Below are 24,336 nucleotides of genomic sequence, written 5' to 3' on the forward strand. Positions count from 1 at the left end.
ACCAAACAAAACCCAACACCGACAAAACACAGAACCAAGCCCACAGCAATTTAAGCATGTATTGCTTTTAAAGATGTCATAGTCATTTCAGACATGGCATTCGGGTTTGTTTAGTCCATGCTAAAAGGAAACAGTTAAGGTTTCAACGTGGAGAATGGAAAAAAGGCTTAAAGAAGCTTTTGTATGATGAGCAGTCTTGCAATGTTCTTTGCTGGAAGAAGAGGTGAATGAGTGGAGAGCAGTCTCTCTGGGCTGGTGTTGGTGATGTGCATGCTGACGGGTGCTTTTCCTGCAGAGCTGTGCAGGACTCCAGCAGTCTCTCTGGGCTGGTGTTGGTGATGTGCATGCTGACGGGTGCTTTTCCTGCAGAGCTGTGCAGGACTCCAGCAGTCTCTCTGGGCTGGTGTTGGTGATGTGCATGCTGACGGGTGCTTTTCCTGCAGAGCTGTGCAGGACTCCAGCAGTCTCTCTTGGCTGGTGTTGGTGATGTGCATGCTGACGGGTGCTTTTCCTGCAGAGCTGTGCAGGACTCCAGCAGTCTCTCTTGGGCTGGTGTTGGTGATGTGCACGCTGACGGGTGCTTTTCCTGCAGAGCTGTGCAGGACTCCAGCAGTCTCTCTTGGCTGGTGTTGGTGATGTGCATGCTGACGGGTGCTTTTCCTGCAGAGCTGTGCAGGACTCCAGCAGTCTCTCTTGGGCTGGTGTTGGTGATGTGCATGCTGACGGGTGCTTTTCCTGCAGAGCTGTGCAGGACTCCAGCAGTCTCTCTGGGCTGGTGTTGGTGATGTGCATGCTGACGGGTGCTTTTCCTGCAGAGCTGTGCAGGACTCCAGCAGTCTCTCTTGGCTGGTGTTGGTGATGTGCACGCTGACGGGTGCTTTTCCTGCAGAGCTGTGCAGGACTCCAGCAGTCTCTCTTGGGCTGGTGTTGGTGATGTGCATGCTGACGGGTGCTTTTCCTGCAGAGCTGTGCAGGACTCCAGCAGTCTCTCTGGGCTGGTGTTGGTGATGTGCACGCTGACGGGTGCTTTTCCTGCAGAGCTGTGCAGGACTCCAGCAGTCTCTTTGGGCTGGTGTTGGTGATGTGCATGCTGACGGGTGCTTTTCCTGCAGAGCTGTGCAGGACTCCAGCAGTCTCTCTGGGCTGGTGTTGGTGATGTGCACGCTGACGGGTGCTTTTCCTGCAGAGCTGTGCAGGACTCCAGCAGTCTCTCTGGGCTGGTGTTGGTGATGTGCACGCTGACGGGTGCTTTTCCTGCAGAGCTGTGCAGGACTCCAGCAGTCTCTCTGGGCTGGTGTTGGTGATGTGCATGCTGACGGGTGCTTTTCCTGCAGAGCTGTGCAGGACTCCAGCAGTCTCTCTTGGCTGGTGTTGGTGATGTGCATGCTGACGGGTGCTTTTCCTGCAGAGCTGTGCAGGACTCCAGCAGTCTCTCTGGGCTGGTGTTGGTGATGTGCACGCTGACGGGTGCTTTTCCTGCAGAGCTGTGCAGGACTCCAGCAGTCTCTCTGGGCTGGTGTTGGTGATGTGCACGCTGACGGGTGCTTTTCCTGCAGAGCTGTGCAGGACTCCAGCAGTCTCTCTTGGCTGGTGTTGGTGATGTGCACGCTGACGGGTGCTTTTCCTGCAGAGCTGTGCAGGACTCCAGCAGTCTCTCTTGGGCTGGTGTTGGTGATGTGCATGCTGACGGGTGCTTTTCCTGCAGAGCTGTGCAGGACTCCAGCAGTCTCTCTGGGCTGGTGTTGGTGATGTGCATGCTGACGGGTGCTTTTCCTGCAGAGCTGTGCAGGACTCCAGCAGTCTCTCTGGGCTGGTGTTGGTGATGTGCATGCTGACGGGTGCTTTTCCTGCAGAGCTGTGCAGGACTCCAGCAGTCTCTCTTGGGCTGGTGTTGGTGATGTGCATGCTGACGGGTGCTTTTCCTGCAGAGCTGTGCAGGACTCCAGCAGTCTCTCTTGGGCTGGTGTTGGTGATGTGCATGCTGACGGGTGCTTTTCCTGCAGAGCTGTGCAGGACTCCAGCAGTCTCTCTTGGGCTGGTGTTGGTGATGTGCATGCTGACGGGTGCTTTTCCTGCAGAGCTGTGCAGGACTCCAGCAGTCTCTCTGGGCTGGTGTTGGTGATGTGCATGCTGACGGGTGCTTTTCCTGCAGAGCTGTGCAGGACTCCAGCAGTCTCTCTTGGCTGGTGTTGGTGATGTGCATGCTGACGGGTGCTTTTCCTGGAGAGCTGTGCAGGACTCCAGCAGTCTCTCTTGGCTGGTGTTGGTGATGTGCATGCTGACGGGTGCTTTTCCTGCAGAGCTGTGCAGGACTCCAGCAGTCTCTCTTGGGCTGGTGTTGGTGATGTGCACGCTGACGGGTGCTTTTCCTGGAGAGCTGTGCAGGACTCCAGCAGTCTCTCTGGGCTGGTGTTGGTGATGTGCACGCTGACGGGTGCTTTTCCTGCAGAGCTGTGCAGGACTCCAGCAGTCTCTCTTGGCTGGTGTTGGTGATGTGCACGCTGACGGGTGCTTTTCCTGCAGAGCTGTGCAGGACTCCAGCAGTCTCTCTTGGGCTGGTGTTGGTGATGTGCACGCTGACGGGTGCTTTTCCTGCAGAGCTGTGCAGGACTCCAGCAGTCTCTCTGGGCTGGTGTTGGTGATGTGCACGCTGACGGGTGCTTTTCCTGCAGAGCTGTGCAGGACTCCAGCAGTCTCTCTTGGCTGGTGTTGGTGATGTGCATGCTGACGGGTGCTTTTCCTGCAGAGCTGTGCAGGACTCCAGCAGTCTCTCTGGGCTGGTGTTGGTGATGTGCACGCTGACGGGTGCTTTTCCTGCAGAGCTGTGCAGGACTCCAGCAGTCTCTCTGGGCTGGTGTTGGTGATGTGCACGCTGACGGGTGCTTTTCCTGCAGAGCTGTGCAGGACTCCAGCAGTCTCTCTGGGCTGGTGTTGGTGATGTGCATGCTGACGGGTGCTTTTCCTGCAGAGCTGTGCAGGACTCCAGCAGTCTCTCTGGGCTGGTGTTGGTGATGTGCACGCTGACGGGTGCTTTTCCTGCAGAGCTGTGCAGGACTCCAGCAGTCTCTCTTGGCTGGTGTTGGTGATGTGCATGCTGACGGGTGCTTTTCCTGCAGAGCTGTGCAGGACTCCAGCAGTCTCTCTGGGCTGGTGTTGGTGATGTGCACGCTGACGGGTGCTTTTCCTGCAGAGCTGTGCAGGACTCCAGCAGTCTCTCTGGGCTGGTGTTGGTGATGTGCATGCTGACGGGTGCTTTTCCTGCAGAGCTGTGCAGGACTCCAGCAGTCTCTCTGGGCTGGTGTTGGTGATGTGCACGCTGACGGGTGCTTTTCCTGCAGAGCTGTGCAGGACTCCAGCAGTCTCTCTGGGCTGGTGTTGGTGATGTGCACGCTGACGGGTGCTTTTCCTGCAGAGCTGTGCAGGACTCCAGCAGTCTCTCTTGGGCTGGTGTTGGTGATGTGCACGCTGACGGGTGCTTTTCCTGCAGAGCTGTGCAGGACTCCAGCAGTCTCTCTGGGCTGGTGTTGGTGATGTGCATGCTGACGGGTGCTTTTCCTGCAGAGCTGTGCAGGACTCCAGCAGTCTCTCTGGGCTGGTGTTGGTGATGTGCACGCTGACGGGTGCTTTTCCTGCAGAGCTGTGCAGGACTCCAGCAGTCTCTCTGGGCTGGTGTTGGTGATGTGCATGCTGACGGGTGCTTTTCCTGCAGAGCTGTGCAGGACTCCAGCAGTCTCTCTGGGCTGGTGTTGGTGATGTGCATGCTGACGGGTGCTTTTCCTGCAGAGCTGTGCAGGACTCCAGCAGTCTCTCTTGGGCTGGTGTTGGTGATGTGCATGCTGACGGGTGCTTTTCCTGCAGAGCTGTGCAGGACTCCAGCAGTCTCTCTGGGCTGGTGTTGGTGATGTGCATGCTGACGGGTGCTTTTCCTGCAGAGCTGTGCAGGACTCCAGCAGTCTCTCTGGGCTGGTGTTGGTGATGTGCATGCTGACGGGTGCTTTTCCTGGAGAGCTGTGCAGGACTCCAGCAGTCTCTCTGGGCTGGTGTTGGTGATGTGCACGCTGACGGGTGCTTTTCCTGCAGAGCTGTGCAGGACTCCAGCAGTCTCTCTGGGCTGGTGTTGGTGATGTGCACGCTGACGGGTGCTTTTCCTGCAGAGCTGTGCAGGACTCCAGCAGTCTCTCTGGGCTGGTGTTGGTGATGTGCATGCTGACGGGTGCTTTTCCTGCAGAGCTGTGCAGGACTCCAGCAGTCTCTCTTGGGCTGGTGTTGGTGATGTGCATGCTGACGGGTGCTTTTCCTGCAGAGCTGTGCAGGACTCCAGCAGTCTCTCTTGGGCTGGTGTTGGTGATGTGCATGCTGACGGGTGCTTTTCCTGCAGAGCTGTGCAGGACTCCAGCAGTCTCTCTTGGGCTGGTGTTGGTGATGTGCATGCTGACCGGTGCTTTTCCTGCAGAGCTGTGCAGGACTCCAGCAGTCTCTCTTGGCTGGTGTTGGTGATGTGCATGCTGACCGGTGCTTTTCCTGCAGAGCTGTGCAGGACTCCAGCAGTCTCTCTGGGCTGGTGTTGGTGATGTGCATGCTGACGGGTGCTTTTCCTGCAGAGCTGTGCAGGACTCCAGCAGTCTCTCTGGGCTGGTGTTGGTGATGTGCATGCTGACGGGTGCTTTTCCTGCAGAGCTGTGCAGGACTCCAGCAGTCTCTCTTGGCTGGTGTTGGTGATGTGCATGCTGACGGGTGCTTTTCCTGCAGAGCTGTGCAGGACTCCAGCAGTCTCTCTGGGCTGGTGTTGGTGATGTGCATGCTGACGGGTGCTTTTCCTGCAGAGCTGTGCAGGACTCCAGCAGTCTCTCTTGGGCTGGTGTTGGTGATGTGCATGCTGACGGGTGCTTTTCCTGCAGAGCTGTGCAGGACTCCAGCAGTCTCTCTTGGGCTGGTGTTGGTGATGTGCACGCTGACGGGTGCTTTTCCTGCAGAGCTGTGCAGGACTCCAGCAGTCTCTCTTGGCTGGTGTTGGTGATGTGCATGCTGACGGGTGCTTTTCCTGCAGAGCTGTGCAGGACTCCAGCAGTCTCTCTTGGCTGGTGTTGGTGATGTGCACGCTGACGGGTGCTTTTCCTGCAGAGCTGTGCAGGACTCCAGCAGTCTCTCTTGGCTGGTGTTGGTGATGTGCATGCTGACCGGTGCTTTTCCTGCAGAGCTGTGCAGGACTCCAGCTTGCAGGCAGCACGGGGCGCCAGAGCTGCTGGTGCCTTCCCCTGCTGTGAAACAAAACATGAAATACATTGAAATAAAGAGCACTTTCAGATTTAATTTCTAAACCTTAGCCTCACATTCATGCTAACCCTTGGGAAGTGTTATGTCATGTGTTGGTGGGGAGCAGTGAAGGTGACTTCCATGGGCAGTGGCTGCTCATCCTGGTTCGGGTTAGAAAATGAAGCGCCCCACGTGCTGTTTGGTGTGAGACAGCTGGAGGTGGAGAAGAAATCTCCTTCTCATCAGAACGCTGCTCAGCACGGGGATTTGCACCTTCCTTTGGAGGATCGGCTCCGGGCAGCACACGGGGCCGGTGAGCCAGGGCTGTGCGGCCGCGTCTCGGTTGCTGCGTTCTTAAAGCTGCTGGCTTCACTTTGCCAGGAGAAACGGGGAAGGACCGGGACTGTAACCGGTTGCATCCTGTGAGTGTGCTAATGAGCAAAATACTTAAAGAGAGCAGTACGGATTTTGTGTTTTCAGTGGCTTAGTGGATTTTCACCTGACTCACCACCTGCCGGAGGGAGTGCAGTGGCGCTGGGGCGGCCGCGCTGGACTGCAGCGTGCACGTGTTCTTCCTCTTGCCTTATACCAAGCTGATTCCGAACCAGAGGCGGTTTGAGGAAGCAGCTGATCTCTACCCATGGCAGCAGCGTCCAGCAGGGAGGAAGTCAGGAAAATGTTTTTAGTATAACAACAAGTACATGATTTGTTATGAGAGAAGCAGTGACTGCTGGGAAAAACTTGTCTAACTATCGGCATGTGCCTGTTTTCATCCGTATCAGCTCCGTCTTTGAGATGCAGAAGCGTTAGGAAGGGATCATTAAGCTGTTTGGAATGTGCGTTGCTGTGGTCTGCAGCTGTTTTGTTCTGGCCCTCGCAGGACGCCCGTGGGCAGGGGGAGAGCGTGGCTGCGCCTGGCTCTGATGCAGAAGAAGCTTTCGGAGTACATGAAGGCCTTGATTAACAGAAAGGATCTTCTCAGGTGAGCACCGTGCTCTCTTGGATTAGCTCAGGGTCATTTCTGCCCTCTGGTAAGGTTTCTATGCTCATTTACACGCGAATGATAAAGTGTGTGTGTACTTTTCTTGAGAAATGGTAATAGTCATGAAACGCAGAGCTTCCTCTGGGGGATTCAAAGGTCTTAGTGTTCTTTCTTAATTCAAAAGTTATTTCTCCACTTTCATTGTCTCAAGTAGCCATTAGAATAACACAAATTTTGGTTCCCCAGAGGTGATTTGGTGACATGTTTGTACAGAAGTGTTACAGCATTCTCTGTCTGCAAGATCTTGGCCCTGGGTTCATTTCTGGCCTTGTCACTTCATTACTGCCTGACCCGGAACACGTCATTTCACATCTCTGTATCTCTGCCCACTCATAGAATAGTGATTGTTTTGTAGTTTAATTGGAAGTCCCTACGTCTGTGTAAAGCAGTTTAATAACTGTGTTGGTGTTTCCTTACTCAAACAAGTAGGTTTTCACGAGCTTAGAAAGGAGAGCCTGGTGTTGTCCACTGGTAGCTTGTGTTTGCAGGATGATGTAATATAGTATATGTATAGTATATGTACAAGTATACTACTTATGAAACTCTGATATTAAGCCCTAGTCTTAAGTCTCCCCTGTGCTGTTGCATTACTAGAAAATCACGCTCATTTTCTGCCACCTTTCCCCAGCCGAGGGAACAGGTCTCCTGTTTACCGGCTCCTTGCCTCACCTGAAGTCCTAGTGCGCTGAGAGGGCTGTGTTCACTCAGAGCAGGAGGACATATGTAGTACATAGGGGTACGTTTCTGTGTGGACCACGTGCCACTGCCTGGGTTCTGTTAAGGCTGCGCGTACATTATATTGTGGTATGAAATAGCAGGGGTCTCGTGCTAGTTGGCATCGTTTCAGCTGACTTGTAACGATGCAACACTTGTCTTCTCTTGCCACGCGTCCTGCAGTGAATTTTATGAGCCCAATGCACTGATGATGGAGGAAGAAGGTGCCATCATTGCTGGTCTCCTGGTGGGTTTGAACGTCATTGACGCCAACTTCTGCATGAAAGGAGAAGACCTGGACTCGCAGGTACTGGGTGTTAATGTTTTTTTGGTGTGTTTAAATTTGCAGTTTTCCGTTGTAGAGGACTTGGACCAACTGAGATCGAAGCTTGTTACTGTGTGTAATGGAAGACTAATGCAAGCTTCTTACTGTGATTGTGTTCTTTGATTAGAGCCATAGACTTGCTTAGGTTGGCAAAGACCCTTAAGGTCATCAAGTCCAACCATCAGCTGGCGGGGCTGAGCTCAGAGGTTCGGGATTTTGGTTTTGTCTTCTCCATGGTCTGCATGCAGGTCACTGGGGAGCGAAACGTCATAGATGAAAAAGGAGGTGACAGTGGGCAAGGTCTGAGCCAAAATGGGAGGATAAATGGACAGAATTGTGAAGTCACTCATGCTGTGTGATGAGATCATTGTAGCTGTTTAACAGGAGAAAATGAATCTGTATGCGGTTGAATTCCAGCTTGCAGAAGGAGCGTATGTGCAGTCATGATGGCGGGAATGTTTTGTCCTTGTGTCCCAGGACCTGCATGCCAACTTGCTGCCTGTCCTAGTATATATTTGCTTGAAATAAGCTGATCTTTCATTAACCTTGGATGGATTACTGGTATAATGAATCCTTGCTATAATACAACGTGTACTGATGTTTTAACTGAATTAGTCTAAATTTTGGTGGCTAAGGACAGTGTTTAGTCTCAGGAAAAGTGTTTAATGTAAAATGAAAGTTTTTCTTTTCTAGGTTGGAGTTATTGATTTCTCAATGTATTTGAAAGATGGGAACAGCACGAAAGGCAGTGAAGGGTAAGCACAGGCACAGCTGTCCTGCTTCTCGTCTCCTGTCACTTGTATTCAAGTGTTTCAAGTTACATTTTTCATTGAAAAGCTATGTAGAGTGAAATTCAGTGAGGTGACTTTTCTTAACTATAAATGTAGTGCAAAACCAAGTCTTTTTCCTTCGAAATACCGTTGTACTTGTAGAACTGTTGTCTGCCTGAATCGTCCTGTTCCCCATGTCACACAACACTGGAGCGTCTCGCAGCGAGTGCAGTGGCTGCGCGCTCCGAGCGGTCGCTGGCAGCAGCTGCCGATGGAGCCCGGGCTGCGCGTGGCTCTGCGGTTCGTGCGCGGCACAGGGCCCCCGGGCCCCGGCACCCACTGAGCCGCGCGTCTCTTTCACAGCGACGGTCAGATCACTGCGATCTTGGACCAGAAGAACTACGTAGAAGAACTGAATAGACACTTAAGGTAAGACGTGATGTGTTTTTTCTTTATTATATAGTATAGCAAAATAGAAAACAGGCTTTTAAAAGAGAAGGAATTACTGGGTGGTTGGTTGGTTTGTTTTCTCTTGAACAGTGCTACGGTGAACAACCTACAGGCCAAGGTGGATGCCCTGGAGAAATCCAACACTAAGCTGACCGAGGAGGTGAGTGTGATAGAAAATCGTCTCGTGATTTGGCCTTTGGGAACCGGGGATTAAAAAGGTAAGGGAGGAGGTAATTTCAGAATTCTGGTGTACTTAATGGTGACTGATTAATGAAGGAACCGGAATAACTGAACTGCCACGGAATTACACGGGGTGTTGCTACTAAGCACGAGGTGGAAAAACAACCACGTTTTTGTTAAAAACCAAAAGCAGATGAATACGCTCAATCCTGTCGGAATCTTCATGCTTTCCCATGTTTTGGAAAATGAAGAATAAATTGAATGGTGGATGTGGTTTTGAATGCGGTACAGCTGATGTGGGTTATGAGACATCCAGATGTGACAAAGAAATTTGGACATGCCTGTTTATTACGACAGGTGCAGAAGTTGACAGTATAAAGATAATAAGTGAGGTGTTTCAGTAACTTTTTCTCTAGCCTGTCACAATTTACAAGAAAGGAAGGAAAAAGCTGTCTTTATAGATAAAACTTCATTGCGTCGGAGCATGAGAAGTGGTTGGTACGTGAGTCACAGGTGTAACTGGTGTTGTAAAGCTGGTCTCACCGTTCATCAGGAATGGCGGCAGTGCAATAAAATCTTTCCCGGTCAGTAGCCTGACAAATGGGCTGACAGTGGGCCTCATCCTGACGGTTTTACACTATTGCTGTACCCGTGTCACTCAGCAGAATGGTTGTGACTGGGATGTCTCAGTGCTCCTGCCACAACGTATGGAACAGAAGCTCTCTTTTCCTTGTTGACCCTCGTTAAAGGAGGTCTGCGCGTCTGGATGCTGGGCATAACACCTGTATTCCAAGTGATGAGGAGCTATGGCGGTGGAAATGAGTGTATCCACTCTCGCAGTTAAGGACTGAGACATGGGTTTTGGATTTTATTTTGTTATTGGTTTTTCAAAGGGGGTCTGCAGTAGAGGCTGCCTTTGGCGGTTGCTGACCTGGAGCAGTCAATACCTTTGCTGAAAGGCAGGACCTGGAATAGGTTGGGGAGGCTCTTACTTAGCCAGTGTTGGAAATCCATTGCACTGGCGCTAACCGATGCTCTCTCGGCTGGGCTCTCTGTGGCAGAGGCTCTGTTGTCTTCCGTCATGCCAAGTAGTATTTTCTAACTTGGAAGGTAAAAAAATAGGGGTCCAGAAAATGTGTCTAGAGAGGCAAAAAAAAGGTCGAGTACGTGTTTGACGTGTTCTGTTGTTCTGTTTTGTTCACAGCTTGCCGTTGCAAACAACAGGATTATTACACTGCAGGAAGAGATGGAACGGGTTAAAGAAGAAAGTTCTTACATCTTGGAGTCCAATCGTAAGGTTGGTGTGTGTGAACAGTTACCGTTCCAGCCCAAAGTCGGCTGAGAAGCAGCTGTTTCAAAGAGACTTGATTTGCTAAGGTATCTAACACAAGACCTGCGGCAGCTGAGGTGGCTCCAGGCGCGAGGTGGCGGGTGGCCCTGGTGTGGCCGGCGGAGCCGCGTTCTCGGCGTGCCGCGCGGAGGTGCCGGGCGGGACGGGCGGAGGGACGAGTTATCCTGGGGGCCGGCAGAACGAATTGGAAGTAGCAGTTTTGCTTTTCTTTGGCCTGAAATAGTCGCCTTCCTTGGAAATCAAGGGGCAGCGTCTACCATTTTTGTTTACTGATTTCACGGAAGTGCTAAGAACTGACAGACAATCTGGTTTTAGTCTGAGCTGGTTTTCAAGGTGGTGGGAAAAGCAGTTAATTAGCAAATGCGAGGGTTAATCGTATATATGACAAGTTAATTGGATGTCTTCATTAACGTAGGTCACTAAAGACAGAACCGCTGATGGACAAGCCCTGACCGAGGCACGAAAGCAGTTAAAGGAGGAGACTCAGCTGCGACTGGTGAGCACAGTGGGGGCTTGGGCTGACTACAGACGGCTTTTTCATGTAGTGACTCCATGTCAGATGTTTGGCGGGGATTGTTGTCATTGCTGCCTGCTTCAGCCGGATCCCAGACCATCCTGCAGCAGCGATGTGACTCGTGGCCCCACTGATCAATCCGAGGTCCGTTTCTCACACGGGCAGTGCAGTGGCGCGTGTGGGTGTGACGAACCCCGTGGCACGAGGATGTCGGCACCGAGCTGCGGTTCAGTGTGGTCACTCCCGGGGGGTGAGGGGAGCTGCCCACTCATGCTGCCCGCCCTGTGTTTCAGGACGTGGAGAAGGAGCTGGAGGTGCAGATCGGGATGCGGCAGGAGATGGAGCTGGCCATGAAGATGCTGGAGAAGGATGTCTGCGAGAAGCAGGATGCACTGGTGGCGCTCAGGCAGCAGCTGGATGATCTCAGGGCCCTAAAGCATGAACTGTCCTTTAAGCTGCAGGTAGGGAAATAATTCCATGTAAATTCCATGTAAAAATGGTAGATCTTGTTCTTTTTTTTCCCATATCTATTTCAAAGGCGCTAGGTCTGGAAGGCATACACGTTATATACCATACTTCTGTCTTTCTGCAAGAAAACTGGTACTTGGACAATTGGAACTTGTTGGGGATTAAAGGCAAATGTAGTTGATTCTGACTCTTGATGATCCAAAAACGTGTATGTTTGACGGGGGGAAGTATCGCCTGTGTTGTGCTGTGTGGGGTTTTTGTGCTATAAAAACTGAGCCATGGCAGCTTCTGTTGCAGTACGATCTAGTGTTGATGAATACAGTGTAGTGATGTGCTCTGTGATTGACAAAAGCAGACTGGAACTACAGCAACACAGAATTCTCATAAATAAATACTAAAATAAATGATAGAGCAGGAAAACGTTGCTCCTGCTCTCTGTGAGCCAGTTGTGTGCAGAACAGTTGAATGACCTTAGCAGGTACTGCATTAGTGTGTATTACACAGAAGCTCCATTGATTATGGAGTTGCCCTTCTGTGGGTTATATACGTAGCCTGCACCCGTAGGGCAAGATGCTTATCCTTGCAATATCAACCCAGCGTTTGCTTTTGGAGCTCCCCTTGCTTCTTTGGCTTCTGCCCCTTTCATTTGATGTGCCACATGATTTACTGTGGCTTATTTTGGTTTTCCTGCTACTTAAAAAACCCACAATGCTCCTTTTTCCAGAGTTCAGACATGGGAGTGAAACAGAAGAGCGAATTAAACAGCCGTTTGGAAGAAAAAACAAATCAGATGGCTGCCACCATCAAACAGCTCGAACAAAGGTAAAGAAAGAACCTTTTACAATCACGACGCCGTGTGTTTTGTGGCGGTACTGTTGCGCTGACCCGAACGGAGCAGAGCTGGGCGAGGACAGCAGTCGTGTTGCGAGGCACTGTTGGGAGAAGGGTTTGTGCGCTCAGGAGGGCGTCCGCTGGAAAAGAGCAACAGGAACAGAGTGAACATAGCGGTTTGTGTCCTTAGGCCAGCTGCGCTCGGTGCCCCGTCCGCCCAGTCCACGTCAGTTACTGGCTGTGGCGGCACTGGTCAAAAGTTGTGCATGTGAACTGAGGGAAGCGCTTGCCCATTAGTGACGGTGTTCCAGTGGAGCTGTGGGGTGTACAGAGCTCTTGGTGCTGTTGGGAAAAACACCCCACACCGAGCCGTTCTCCTTATGAACGGCCAGGTGGTCTGAGCCTTGTGCTTCCTGAGGAAGGTGAGCTTGGGGAAAAGAGAACAGAAATTCCTGCTACGGGAGCAAAGAGAGGAAGGTGAGAGGGCAGCCTGGCTGCTGTGGGAAGCTCACAAAGACAGCCCAGAGGTTTGATGTCCGTTTGGACGGGGACGAGCTCCATCCTGGTGTTGCTCCTGTGCTGCTGACCCCCATGAAGCCAGGAGGGGTGGACTCGAGGAGGAGCGGGTTTCCTTTTCCCCTTGCTCTGCTCTCAAAACCAGGCCTTGCAGTGGTGTGGCCAGAGGTTCAGAGCTCCAGGCCCTTAGAATCACCTTGGCTGTGGTGCCAGCTCTGAGCAAAACCAGGAGAGCGCAGGTCTCGGCAACGTCTATAGTCTATGACTTATTGAATGAAAAAGGCAACGCACTAAACTAACACTATTTTAGGGTTTATATCGTGAGTGATTCTTTGTAAAACGGGTCATTCTGTGTGTCAAAAATGTGCATTTGAAAATGTTTTATGATACCTATTCAGCTAATTGATGTGCTCTTTTTCTCTTGCTGTTCTTATTTTCCCATTTCCTCCTCATCCTCATTCTGACTTACTTATACAGTGAAAAGGATTTGGTGAAACAGGCAAAAACCTTAAACAGTGCAGCAAACAAACTGATCCAGAAGCATCATTAGACGTTTTTATGTCGGGTCACCTCACAGCTCTGACATCAGAACTCATTTATGAGGGAGAACTTGAGAATTGCTAAAAGCAACCGTTAAAATGTTAATTGTTACCTAAAGTTGATTTGGAATTTGCTGAACTTTTAAAATCAGTGAGTTTTTCTTCAGAGATTTAGAGTCGGGTATTAAAGTCCCTAACTTTGCCATTTAAACTGTGTTGAAGTCCCGGTGAGCTGGCCAATAAACACACCAGGGGGGCGTAAGAAGCGGGAGCCGGGGGTGCCGCACGCAGCGGCGCGGGTCTCCGGCGCCGGGGGTGCCGCACGCAGCAGCGCGGGTCTCCGGCGCCGGGGGTGCCGCACGCAGCAGCGCGGGTCTCCGGCGCTGGTGGGTGCCAGCTGCGGTGGCCGAGCCAGTCGTATCGCGTTGGCCCAGCTCTGGAAAGTCAACTCATTTTCTGTGTTTACCCTTTTTGTGAAGTAGATGAAAAACACGCGTCCCAGAAGTTGTTGGAAGTAGTTGTGTTGTGCCCCGAGCCGTTCCCGCCGAGGGCTGTGCCGCGGTTCGTACCGTCAGGCCCAGCCCTCTGTAACGAGACTGCTTGCTGTGGTTTGCCTTAGTGAGGGGGTGGGACCTGCCCTGTTCCTTGAAGCCCCGTGTCCAGAGTTAGTAGCTAGGTGTCGTAGATAGCGTGGTGCGTGCCGTGGAGACCTCCTGATCTTGCATTGCCTTCTACCTCTGCCGTGAACCCTCCGTGCGTGCGGCGCGGTTCTCGTGCCCCGAAGGAGGCTCAGGAGGGCTCTCTGGAGCTCTCTCCTCTCCCAAAAAGGCAAGTTAAACATTTCACAAAAAATAATCCCATCTTTATGCTCCAGTGTTTAGAAGAAAGACAAAAAATAAAAGAAAAAAGGAACAAAATGGGGAGTGGAAATGGTAATCTGGTACTCGCCCATTTCTTGTCTCAGTAGTTAGTGGTTTAAAAGGAAGACTTGCCTTTTACTATTACTTTTTTAATTCGCTTGTTTCTGTTGCGCAATGCAAATGGAATTTGCTAATGAAAGAACAGATGGAGCTTGGAAACAGCTCTGCATAGGAAAAATCATCCTCAGTTTAACACCCCAGTGCAAACTCTGTGTGACTGCAGCTCGGGCTGTTGTAAACTAACACGCTCCTCCCTGTGGCCGCAGAGGGTCACCGTGCTGGCCGCTTAGAGGCTTCAGGTTGTAAGGCATCCTAGACATTATTTTTATTCTTTGAGAAAACCAGGTTTGGGGAGTTTCTGTGTTGATTAAGGGACTTTTTGTTCTGGTGAGATGCCTGTAAAAGTTCCTTGGTGCCAGTTCCCCCTTGGTCGTGCGGGGCAGTGTTCCTTGGGGCAGTGTTCCTTGGGCAGCGTTCCGTGGGGCAGTGTTCCTGGGGCAGTGTTCCTTGGGGCAGTGTTCCTTGGGCAGTGCTCCATGGGGCAGTGTTCCTTGGGCAGCGTTCCGTGGGGCAGTGTTCCTCGGGCAGTGCTCCGTGGGGCAGTGTTCCTTGAGCAGTGCTCCATGGGGCAGTGCTCCATGGGGCAGTGCTCAATGGGGCAGTGTTCCTGGGGCAGTGCTCCGTGGGGCAGTGTTCCTTGGGGCAGTGTTCCATGGGGCAGTGTTCCTTGGGGCAGTGTTCCTTGGGCAGTGCTCCATGGGGCAGTGTTCCTTGGGCAGTGCTCCTTGGGCAGTGCTCCTTGGGCAGTGCTCCGTTGGGCAGTGTTCCTTGGGCAGTGCTCTGTGGAGCAGTGTTCCTTGAGCACTGTTCCTTGGGCAGTGCTCCTGGGGCAGTGCTCCTTGGGCAGTGCTCCGTGGGCAGTGCGGCACAAGCGGGGAACAGCCGCCTGTTGCTGAGCAGGTGTAGGAGCCGCGGCACAGCCCCGTCCTCGCGCCCGCAGCGCGGCCCTCGCTTGGCTTGTTCCCCGGGCTGCGCAGACCTGCAGACCCTGTTAAACCTCCGCAGCGTGCCCAGCTGGAGCCGAGAAGTTAACCTGCAGTAACCCTTAACTAGACATGCGTTTGAGCTCCCTGGAGAGGAGAAGCAGTGAAGAGGGGGAAGCTTTAATTAAGGTATCCAAATAGCGGGTGAGAGCGGCCAACTCCCCGGGCCCTGCCCAGATTTCTCCTGTAGAAATAGGGGTTAGGCTGGTTTGGTTTGTTTGCTGTCACAGTAACGCTACAATCAGACAGAATTAAGGATCTGGCGCGTTGTGCCATCAGCCCAAAGCCGCCGTGCCCTGGCGCGGTGATGGTGGGCGCCTGAGCCGGGCGCCTGAGCCGGACGGAGGCTGCCAAGTGCACTAATTCCCAATACAGTAGCTAACCTATGTCGCAAGTTCCAATTACATGTGTAAAGCAGAAATGTAACCTACATTAAAATCCAATTTGACTTAAAATTCTGTGTACTCGAGGTTTGCTTTGAATCTGGATAAAAGTAATGTTTTATGTTTTTCATCTAATGGCTGTAAACTGTAGTAATAGAATAAAAAGTATTGAAAATCTGAGCTTCTGCCTGGTTCACCTGCATTTTGCTTTTCTTTAAAATATTTTCCTCGTTCCCATTGTTTTTACCATTCCTTGTTTTGGCTTTACCTTTTCACTGCGTTTTTCATTTGTTGGTTAAACTCGGTCTTCCTCCCCACCATGGCTTTTGTTTTTTATCACAAGTTCATGTGGCTCAAATCCAGATTGCGGCAGGCGGAGAAGGACCGGCAGCTGGCCCAGCAGGACAACCGGCTCTTCAAGCAGGAGTTCGGGGACAAAATCAACAGCCTCCAGCTGCAGGTGGAAGAGCTCTCCAGGCAGCGGTGAATAAACCCTTCTCCGCTCTGTTTCTGGGCTGTTCTCATTGCTCTCCAGCAGAAACAGGGCCGTCGCCAAAGGAGGCAGCGCCGGGGAGCGCAGAGACAAGCGTATGCTTAGAGGCCAGGCAGGCTTGACTTTGTGGAGGTGAAATGATCTGTGAGATGGCGAATCTTTTAATGTGCGTGTCTTTAAAGTTACAACTAGAGAAGTCAGATTGGAAGAAGATACAAAAGAACTGAGCGGTCAGCCGAAACCACCGGGGAAAGTTCAGTCTTCTGTGGCCGTGCAATATCAGGAGCAGGTGGCTGAACATCTCTTGGGTGGGAATGGAACATCAGGATGTTTTTCTGTACGTGGAAAGGTCCGAGGAGGCTTTCTGCGCTTCTGGGTTTGTTGGGTATCTGTGCACGGTCCTCCCTTGTGCCAGCCGATCTCAGAGGCCACGGGAGCTGCAGCGGTGGCTCCCGCTGTGCCCAGGCTGCGCTGCGGGTCAGGCTGCGCCAGGGAGCCCGGGCTGCCCAGCGCTGAGGGGTTCCGGAGCAAGGATGGCGATCCGGGCCGTCACTCAGACTGACGGCGCTGTGGTCTTTCTGGTGTTTTCTGGTTGGAGTGGTGTCAGTTTGGCTGGGAGGCAACCAAAAAGCTGGAGGCCCAACGCAGAGGACTTGGCGAGAGCTCTGTCCTGTTTTCCCTGCAGTGCCATCACTTTACCAGTACCAGGAAAAGAGAGAAACCCTCTCACCTTACAACAGAGGAGCATCTCTCCTCCTGCAGGAGAGGTCTTGTGTTTGTAGCCAGCTCACTGCAACGAATTGTGTAGAAGCATTGATGGATGCTTTTTTTTCCCCTCCCCTTTTTGCCCCCTTCTCTCCTGGCACAACTTCTTTGTTCCTCCTTCAAAAAGGTTCTAGAGGCCACCACAAAGGCAGCAAATGGCTTCTGTCAGAAATGGTGCAGGGGCCGGTGTGCCCGGCGCGGTGCTCGGGTGGGAGCGGGGAAGGCACCTTCTCTGCAGATGCACCCTGCGCTGAGTCCCTGGGGCTGAGTTAGCGTGGCCACCCGGGGCAGCGTTTGAATAGCTAGGTGGTCAGTTCTTTAAAGACTTACGGGTTTGGTCAGCAGATTTCCCACAAAACTGTGCTGGGATTAGATGAAAAACTTTTAGCTTTTCCATCCTGACATACTGTGGCTTAACAGCTTATTCAGGGGCAGTTTCCGGCTCCTGAGCTGGGGTCCAGTTGCTCTGGGGAAAGAGGATTCAGTAGCTCACCAGCTCTCCATGTCGAGTGTTACAAAGCCTTTCTTCCCAATTGCACCTCCTCACTCTAGGAGCCACCTCGAGCTGGAGCTGAAGCGGGAAAGAGACAGATGGTCCCCGTGTCACCAGCGCGTCCAGGAGAACAAACAGGGCGCCAAGGCCTGGCTGAGAGCGGTAAGGTGCCTCGTCTTGGCTGTGCTGCTTAAATATGGCTTCATCGTGCTTGTTTACTTTTCCTGAGCTTTATTAGGCAATAAACATACGTACTCTTAATGTGCCGCACTGGAAAGAGCTCTGGAACATCTTTTACGTTTGCTAAAAGATACTTGAATTATTGGAGCCTCACATAAATATTGCAGGACTGGCCTGCAGAAGGCAGCTTTCCTGTTGTGAGCTGGGTTCCTGCAGAGCCCCAGCAGTGCCCGCGCTGTTCCTTGGCACTTGGATAAAGCCGGGGTCACGCGGGTCAGATGCTGTGCGTGTCACATCCAAAAGCAAACCTGCTCCTTTTATTTTTTGCATCATAATAATGGAAATTCTCCTGAAAGAGGTAAATAGTAAAACTTGGAAGATCAAGTGATCTTTTGTGGGCATCAGGCATCACTTTGTGTTCTTTCGGTGCTGCGCTAGTGAATTCAGTGTTTTCTAAAGCCGAGCTCAGTGTTCATCTCGAGAGAAAAGCGCGAAGTCCCCGAGTGAAACTCCCTTTGCCTTTGAAAGTGAAAATCTGCTGTACAGCTCTTTCTGTGAAACGAAACGGGCTCTGTTGCTGGGAACTGGCAGTCAAACAGTTGTTTTGGAGAGCAAAACGTGTAAGAACGAGAACTGGGAAGTGAAAGGTGTTGTTTCAGAATTCTCAGGTGCTGCTGCGCTTCAGAGCTGCTTTCCCTTGGTCCCCTGGGCTGCTTCGTTCAGGTGCCTGGTTTGTTAACCCACGTTGCACATCATTGCTGTGAAGTTACTTACAGATCGTGGTTCATTTATCAGAGTCCAGTTTGCCGGAGCAGAGCAGCTGTAGATCGGGAGAAGGAATGGGAACCGGGTGCCCTGCCACCCGACGTGCAGGTCGCGCTGCCCCGCGGTTCGTGTTGTCACCAGGGCGGGGTGTGCTGGTGTCAGCAGTGCGGGGTGTTGTCAGCAGTGCGGGGTGTTGTCCGCAGTGCGGGGCAGGGTGTTGTCCGCAGTGCGGGGTGTGCTGGTATCAGCAGTGCGGGGTGTGGTGGTGTCAGCAGTGCGGGGTGTGCTGGTGTCAGCAGTGCGGGGTGTTGTCCTGTCCGCAGTGCGGGGTGTTGTCCGCAGTGCGGGGCAGGGTGTTGTCCGCAGTGCGGGGTGTGCTGGTATCAGCAGTGTGGGGTGTGCTGGTGTCAGCAGTGTGGGGTGTGCTGGTGTTAGCAGTGCGGGGTGTGCTGGTGTCAGCAGTGCGGGGTGTGCTGGTGTCAGCAGTGCGGGGTGTTGTCCTGTCCGCAGTGCGGGGTGTTGTCCGCAGTGCAGGGCGGGGTGTTGTCCGCGGTGCGGGGTGTGGTGTTGTCCGCAGTGCGGGGTGTGCAGACGGGCGGCTGTTGGACACGGTGGTGTCTGTGTGGTGCGTTCGGTGCGGGGCCGGTAACCCAGCTCTCGGCTGGGCCTGCGCGGGATTGGTGTCGTGTCCTGGCTGAGCGGGTTGGTCTCGCTGCTCCCTTGCCCAGAGCCTCCTCAGCCCACCTGCCCATCAGCCTCTGTTGTCAAAATACAAAACAGTGACTGCCAAGTTTGTTGTCCTCCAGTGAGAGGAGACCACTGGGCATGTTGAGGTGCCCATCTCTAAAATGCGAAACAACTTCTTGTTCCCAGCAAAAGGAGCGTGCCTAGCGCTCCTAGGGCTCGGTGTTGGTACGTGTTCCCGTGCCCAGGCGCACCCAGAGCCAGGGAGGGACGGGTGTGCGTTCGGAATATCCGTGTGGTCTCCCTACGGTGCGGCGGGGCAGCTGGGATGCCAGCGCAGCTCCTCTGACCGGGACGTTTGCTCTTGGCAGGACGGGAAGCTCAAAATCCACGAAGAGAATGCTAAACCGAAGCAGCCGCCAAGAGGGGAAAACAGTGTCCTGCCACCCAGGTACGGCGAAATCTCATTTATGCCTTCTTTCCAAGTCCTTCTCCCCTTCTCTAATTTCGTTGCTGACGGGAAGTTTGGAATAGCTCAACTTTGCTAAGAAAGACTTTGAACCTCGCACCCTTTGTTGAGGTCTCCTGGCTTTGTTTTCGTAGCTGAAGGGAATGAGCAGGTTCTGCTGCTTGCCATCAGCGCTTGGGATCAGAAAAGCACGCGCTCCCTTTTACCTCTCAACTTGTTTCTATATAAATCTGCTGTTTTCCTAGTTTTCTTAGTTAATGAACCTTCATAAACCAAATCCTGTGGAGAGCTGGACCTCGGGTACTTGTCTCCAGAGAGGGTGTCTCTGCTGGTGAGGGAAAGGGGAAGGGTTGGTGGGTCAGTGGCATTTAGAGATAAAAAACAGTGGTTTCTGAGCAAAAATAGCAGCTGTTGGAGAAAGAGAACTCGGAATAGTATTTCAAGAAGATGGTCGTGTAAAAAGGCAGTTCAGGCAGGGTGTTTCTGAGCTGGGGGGTGCTGAACAGAAGTGCGGTGTAGGAGGAGGCCGTGGCTGGGCGATGGTGACAGCGCAGCCGGGCTCTGAGCGTCGGTGCGGAAACGCAGGGCCCGGCCCGGCGTGCTGGGCGTGCTGGAGCTCATCGGGACAGCGCGGGCCTAGAATGGCCTAAGCGCAATTAAAATCTGCTTTAGCAGCTATTAAAAACCTTCTAGGCATTAGGTCCTTTTTAGCCCAGGTTCACCTTGAGCGTCCAAGCACGCGAGTACCAGCTTATCGGCAAGGCTTTGGAACGCGGTGGTGCTCTTCCTGCTCACAGAAGTGGGGGGGGCTCCAACATTTTGCAGTAATACGTTCAGAGCTGGTTTTAAACTGTGTGCACCATCTCAGCAGTCTTTAGTGTGTCCGTGCTCCATTCTCCATGCTCTTCGGAAGGCGTTTTCCCAGTTCCGCTGCTGCTGTTCCCGCGTGCTGGAGCGCAGCCTGTCCGCTCAGCACCCCCGCTGCTGCCTGAGCCGGCCTGCCAGCGCCTTCAAGAACTAACCCAAAAATCCGTATGGGTAGGATTAGAAAACCAGGATGAGGGCGTTTGCTGATACTCCAGATGTTTTTATTGAACACAGCGGTGACTGAAGTGCCAGCTCCAAGTGACCGTGTCCTTCTCTTGCAGGTCACCGAGCAGCACGCAGGAAGAGCAGGTTGGTGATGTCTTCTCTTGCTTTGAACTGCTGCGGGGCAGGGGTACCGGGGAGCTCTGGGGCTGCTGCGGCACCTTCCTTGGCACGAGTACCCTGACGCTTGTGCTTCGGGTCTTGCTTTTGAGGGCATTTGTCTGCAGAGGCTGTAGCAGCAATCATTCCCTGTTTAGTTCTGGTTTTCCATACAAGCTGACCAGTGTGTCCTTTCTGTGCTGGCAAAGCATGGGCAGAGCCGCAGCAACAGGCGGCTGCAGCGCTCCCTGTGTGTCCTGCTGCTGGGATCGCCGCGGCTGTCGGCTCTTTTCCCCACAGAAAGGTGCTGAGTTCCTGCGCTGTTGCTGGCCCTGCAGCGCTGAGCTCAGCTGCCAGGGGGCCGTGCGCTCCCGGCTGTCGCAGCAGGGAGCCGCAGCTCTGAGCCCCAGCACGGAGCCCCAGCATGGAGCCGCAGCTCTGAGCTGCAGCAGGGAGCCACGGCATGGAGCCCCAGCACGGAGCCGCAGCTCTGAGCTGCAGCAGGGAGCCCCGGCACGGAGCCACAGCACGGAGCTGCAGCATGGAGCCCCAGCACAGCTGCGTGCGAGCCAACGCGTCTTGTCTTTTACCTGGGTTTAGGAGCAGCCACCAGGACGCGGGAGCGCCGAGGTCTGCCAGCTCTGCCAGGAGGAGAGCAGCCGCAGCCAAGAGAAGGTGACCGCAGGGACTGGTGCTGTCATCTCTGCCGTATGGTGGATGGGCGTTCCCTCTTATTTTCGTTTTCAAATAGCACAGATTTGGTACCGGTGACTTGGGACAAAGAAGTGAGCCCTTTGCTCGAGTCCACTCTACCCTTAAGGCAAATGTATGAAACAGAGGTCGCCCGCGGGTTTCCCGGCCTGCTCTGGCTTCACTGGTTTATTGCTTTGTGCCTTTTTAGCTCCATGATTTTTTATTTCTGGGACCAAACAGAAGAGAGAATAGGAGAGGTTAACACTTGTTACTTCTGCACTTGAGCCACCGTGCCTCTTGCTCTTGTTTGTATTGGTTTGGTGGCTTATCCCCTCTGGTGTTGCAGTCCAGCTCCAGGGCATGGCAGGGGGTTATGGCGAAGGGTGTTGGGCGGCAGCGCCGCCTTCAGCCACACTTGGTTCTGCGTTGGGAACGCTGCAGGAGTTCTGGTCTTTGCCATTCCGTGTTTGCCTTGAGAAAACACATGGGTTCAAAGCAAAGCCAACGACACAGTTACACATCCAACATTGATACATTTCTAAATATATGTGCACATTTAAATACACCTCTCAGGGCAGCCTGGTTCCGCTGTATTTGTGTGGCCAGGCTGCATACACCTCTGGTGACAAAACGAGAGGTGTAACTAGTCTGAATCAACGAACATTTGAATGGCTCCTGACTCAGACCAGCTTCGGCACGAGCCTTCTCCTGCTCTGCTCCGGCCCAGGGAGCTGCGTTAGAGCCGGGGCCTGAGCACGGGAGCAAACTGCTGGCCCTACAGGGGGCAAGAGTGGAGTGTTTAAGCATCTTTCTGTAGCCTGGTGGAGCATTTGCATTGACCGAGTGTTAACGAAAGAAAACATAACATTTCTTTTGTGTTGTGTCTTGAGCATCTCTTTAACGTCTCTGTCCTCTTCCTCTTCAGAACGTCTGCAAGAACTGCGGCGGGGTCTTCTGCGGAGCGTGCTCGGCGCACGAGCTGCCTCTCCCCTCCAGCATCAACCCCGAGCGCGTCTGCGACCGCTGCCACGAGCGGCTCATGCAGCAGTACGCGGGCAGCCCCGCGCAGGGCGGGCCGCACGCAGCCAAGTAGCTGCGGCAGAGGGTTTCTGGAGGCGTTCGGGGAACGTGGAGACGCTCGCCTCTGTGCTTTGGAGGTCAGAGGGGAGCCAGCTTCATGGTGTTGAGTGTTGTGCAACTGAACCAGAGCAGCCTGAGCCTTCCCTGTACAAAACCCCCCTACAAAAGCTCTCAGACCGAGCTCGTCTGGGGAGCTGCTCTGGGACCCCATGTGACGTGGCCCCACGGTGTGCGCAGCAGCTCCAGCACCGCGAGAGCCGAGCTGTGTCTGCGGGTGTCTGTGCCAGCGGGGATCGTCCGTGTCCCCCGCGCGGGTGACAGCGTGCTGCTGCTGAGCAAAGCCTCCGAAAGCAAAACGGGAGCGTTTTTAATCCTCATGTCTGGCTGCACTTGAAACGTCATCGCCCTTTCCCCGTTGCGTTGGACAATCTGGCTCCACCGCACTGCTCAGGGCAGGTGAGATGCCAATGAACACTCGAGAGCTCGGTTTCTTTGGCTCAGCCCTTTGGCCACGGGCCTGCTCTGCAAATCAGTGTCGCCAGTCAAAGCTGGGGAGGTTCTCCTGTGTCAGGGGCTTGTGGGTGGGGGACGGGGTGGCTTTGGGGGTGCAGGATGCGAGACCCGGGGAGCTGCGCTGCCCTGGCACAGAGGTGCCTCAGGGATCCCAGCCCCACAGCTGGACTCCCCGGTGTTGAAATAGCAAATCCTCATCACCGCACAGGTCTAGGGCCGCTGGCATCCACCGCTGCCCCTTGCGCACGTGAAAAGGTCATTTCAGTAAACCCCGTATTGCACTTTTTGTTGTTAGATCGAAAGGAAGGCAAGATGCAATCAGAATGTTTTCCGCCTCCATGAAATCTGAATTTGAAACACCATTTAAAGCGGTTTCACAGTGGATGCTGCATCACTCTTGGTTCTGTTACCTCAAGGAGCTGTGTTACTCCAGCAGCAGCGGTTTCTCCCTCGTCGAGCACGCGGCACGGCCCGGTTGTTTGGTCTGGTTTACACTGGAATCCTACTGCAGTCTTCAAGACCACGGAATGTTTTGTAGTCCGTAGCAAACTGCTGTATCTATGTGTGACAAATGCATTTGGGTTTGTACAAATGTTATTAGGGGTTAGTGGTTTAATTCCTCTGAGGGGATTTTCTGTTCATTAGACTGGCCGGAACCGCATCACCAAGCGTGTCAGAGCGGTGGTTACGTACGTGGTTGGTGCTAGAGCTTGCACAGGAGTTACTCTGTTCTGGATGGAGAACATGCGAGTTCTCCAGCTCCTCTGGGTGCCCTTTGGAGCCAGAGCACTTCACTGGGGCTGCAACTTCCAATGGTTCTCCATTTCTGATTGTTTTCCCCTCCTGTGGTAATTACCACCTGCGTTTCCTGGCAGCTGTCCCTTAACGTAGATCAGTAATTGTAAATAGCGTTGCGGTTTGGAAAGCCTGGAATTCATGTGTGGGCACACTGCTTTCAAGGCCTGAGACACCAGAGAAGATACTGACTTTACTGACTTTAATAGTTCTGCGTACGGTATGTATGAGATGGCAGATTCCCGCATGCAGACCCAGAGTGACTCATCCCCCAGAAGAAAGCGTGACCCAAACACTTTCCACGTTGGAGGGTTAAACTGGAATCCAGGCGCTTACTGTCAATCATTTTAGTGCCGGTACGTGCAGCTTCTGCAGCTCCACAGCCCGTTTGTGAGCTGCGCCCGGCCGGACTCGGCCGGCAGGAGCCGCCGCCGCTCGCCTGGCCCGGGGGAGCTGGGGCCCGAGTGGGACGCGGGACGGGCACTGGCGGGTCCCTGTGATCATGGGTGGCACCACCGAGCAGCCCTTGGGCAGGTGCTGCGGGTCCTGGGAACGGAGCCGTGGCCGCCGTGAGGCACAGCAGCATCGGGAAGGTCAGACAGCTGTGCCAGCTGTGCGGCACCAGCCCCTCCCTGCCGTGCTGGCCTCCGGGGGTGTCTGCCTGGCACAACTGGATGTTTCGCCTCGTGATGCTGCAAGTGTCCAAGGCTCATTTGCTCAGGTGCTGCTCGTGGTGCTGGAGCGTGGGTTCACACCTGGATGTTTGGGGGGTGGGATGTAAAGCTTTTTTTTCCCCAATGTTTTTTGTTCCACACAAAAATAAAACTCTGATCATCTGTATCCTGTGTCCCAAGTGGTCTTTCCACCCCCTTCTGCTGCGCTACGTGTTTGAAAGCGTTTCAAAACGGCTAGCGGGTGA

General features: G+C 53.3%; 1 protein-coding gene and 1 long non-coding RNA gene across 13 annotated transcripts in view; one reads left to right on the plus strand and one right to left on the minus strand.

Moving 5' to 3' along the window:
• RUFY3 (RUN and FYVE domain containing 3) overlaps positions 1–24,257 on the plus strand; it is a 51,482-nt gene extending 27,225 nt beyond the window's left edge. For 7 of the 12 annotated variants that reach the window (XM_071808323.1, XM_071808322.1, XM_071808319.1 and 4 more), the window contains 15 exons: positions 6,134–6,235; positions 7,193–7,316; positions 8,028–8,089; positions 8,468–8,533; positions 8,645–8,714; positions 9,939–10,031; positions 10,501–10,581; positions 10,893–11,060; positions 11,792–11,889; positions 15,663–15,782; positions 17,110–17,212; positions 19,051–19,130; positions 20,297–20,324; positions 20,937–21,011; positions 21,955–24,257. In XM_071808323.1, the coding sequence (XP_071664424.1) occupies positions 6,134–6,235; positions 7,193–7,316; positions 8,028–8,089; positions 8,468–8,533; positions 8,645–8,714; positions 9,939–10,031; positions 10,501–10,581; positions 10,893–11,060; positions 11,792–11,889; positions 15,663–15,782; positions 17,110–17,212; positions 19,051–19,130; positions 20,297–20,324; positions 20,937–21,011; positions 21,955–22,122 (1,438 nt within the window). In that variant the 3' untranslated portion in view covers positions 22,123–24,257. Of the gene's footprint in view, positions 1–6,133; positions 6,236–7,192; positions 7,317–8,027; positions 8,090–8,467; positions 8,534–8,644; positions 8,715–9,938; positions 10,032–10,500; positions 10,582–10,892; positions 11,061–11,791; positions 11,890–12,891; positions 15,480–15,642; positions 15,783–17,109; positions 17,213–19,050; positions 19,131–20,296; positions 20,325–20,936; positions 21,012–21,954 lie in introns of those variants that run through there. The other 5 variants (XM_071808324.1, XM_071808325.1, XM_065837279.2 and 2 more) reach the window with 3 other exon arrangements.
• On the minus strand, positions 8,535–15,680 carry LOC139827878 (uncharacterized). Its single transcript, XR_011738996.1, has 2 exons — positions 15,568–15,680; positions 8,535–12,038 (listed from the first exon to the last, which is right to left on the minus strand). It is a non-coding gene; the product is annotated as an uncharacterized lncRNA (long non-coding RNA).
• Positions 24,258–24,336: the final 79 nt, after the last annotated feature.

Source organism: Patagioenas fasciata, chromosome 4 (genome assembly GCF_037038585.1).
Source record: "Patagioenas fasciata isolate bPatFas1 chromosome 4, bPatFas1.hap1, whole genome shotgun sequence".
In the NCBI taxonomy this organism is placed as follows: Eukaryota; Metazoa; Chordata; class Aves; order Columbiformes; family Columbidae; genus Patagioenas; species Patagioenas fasciata.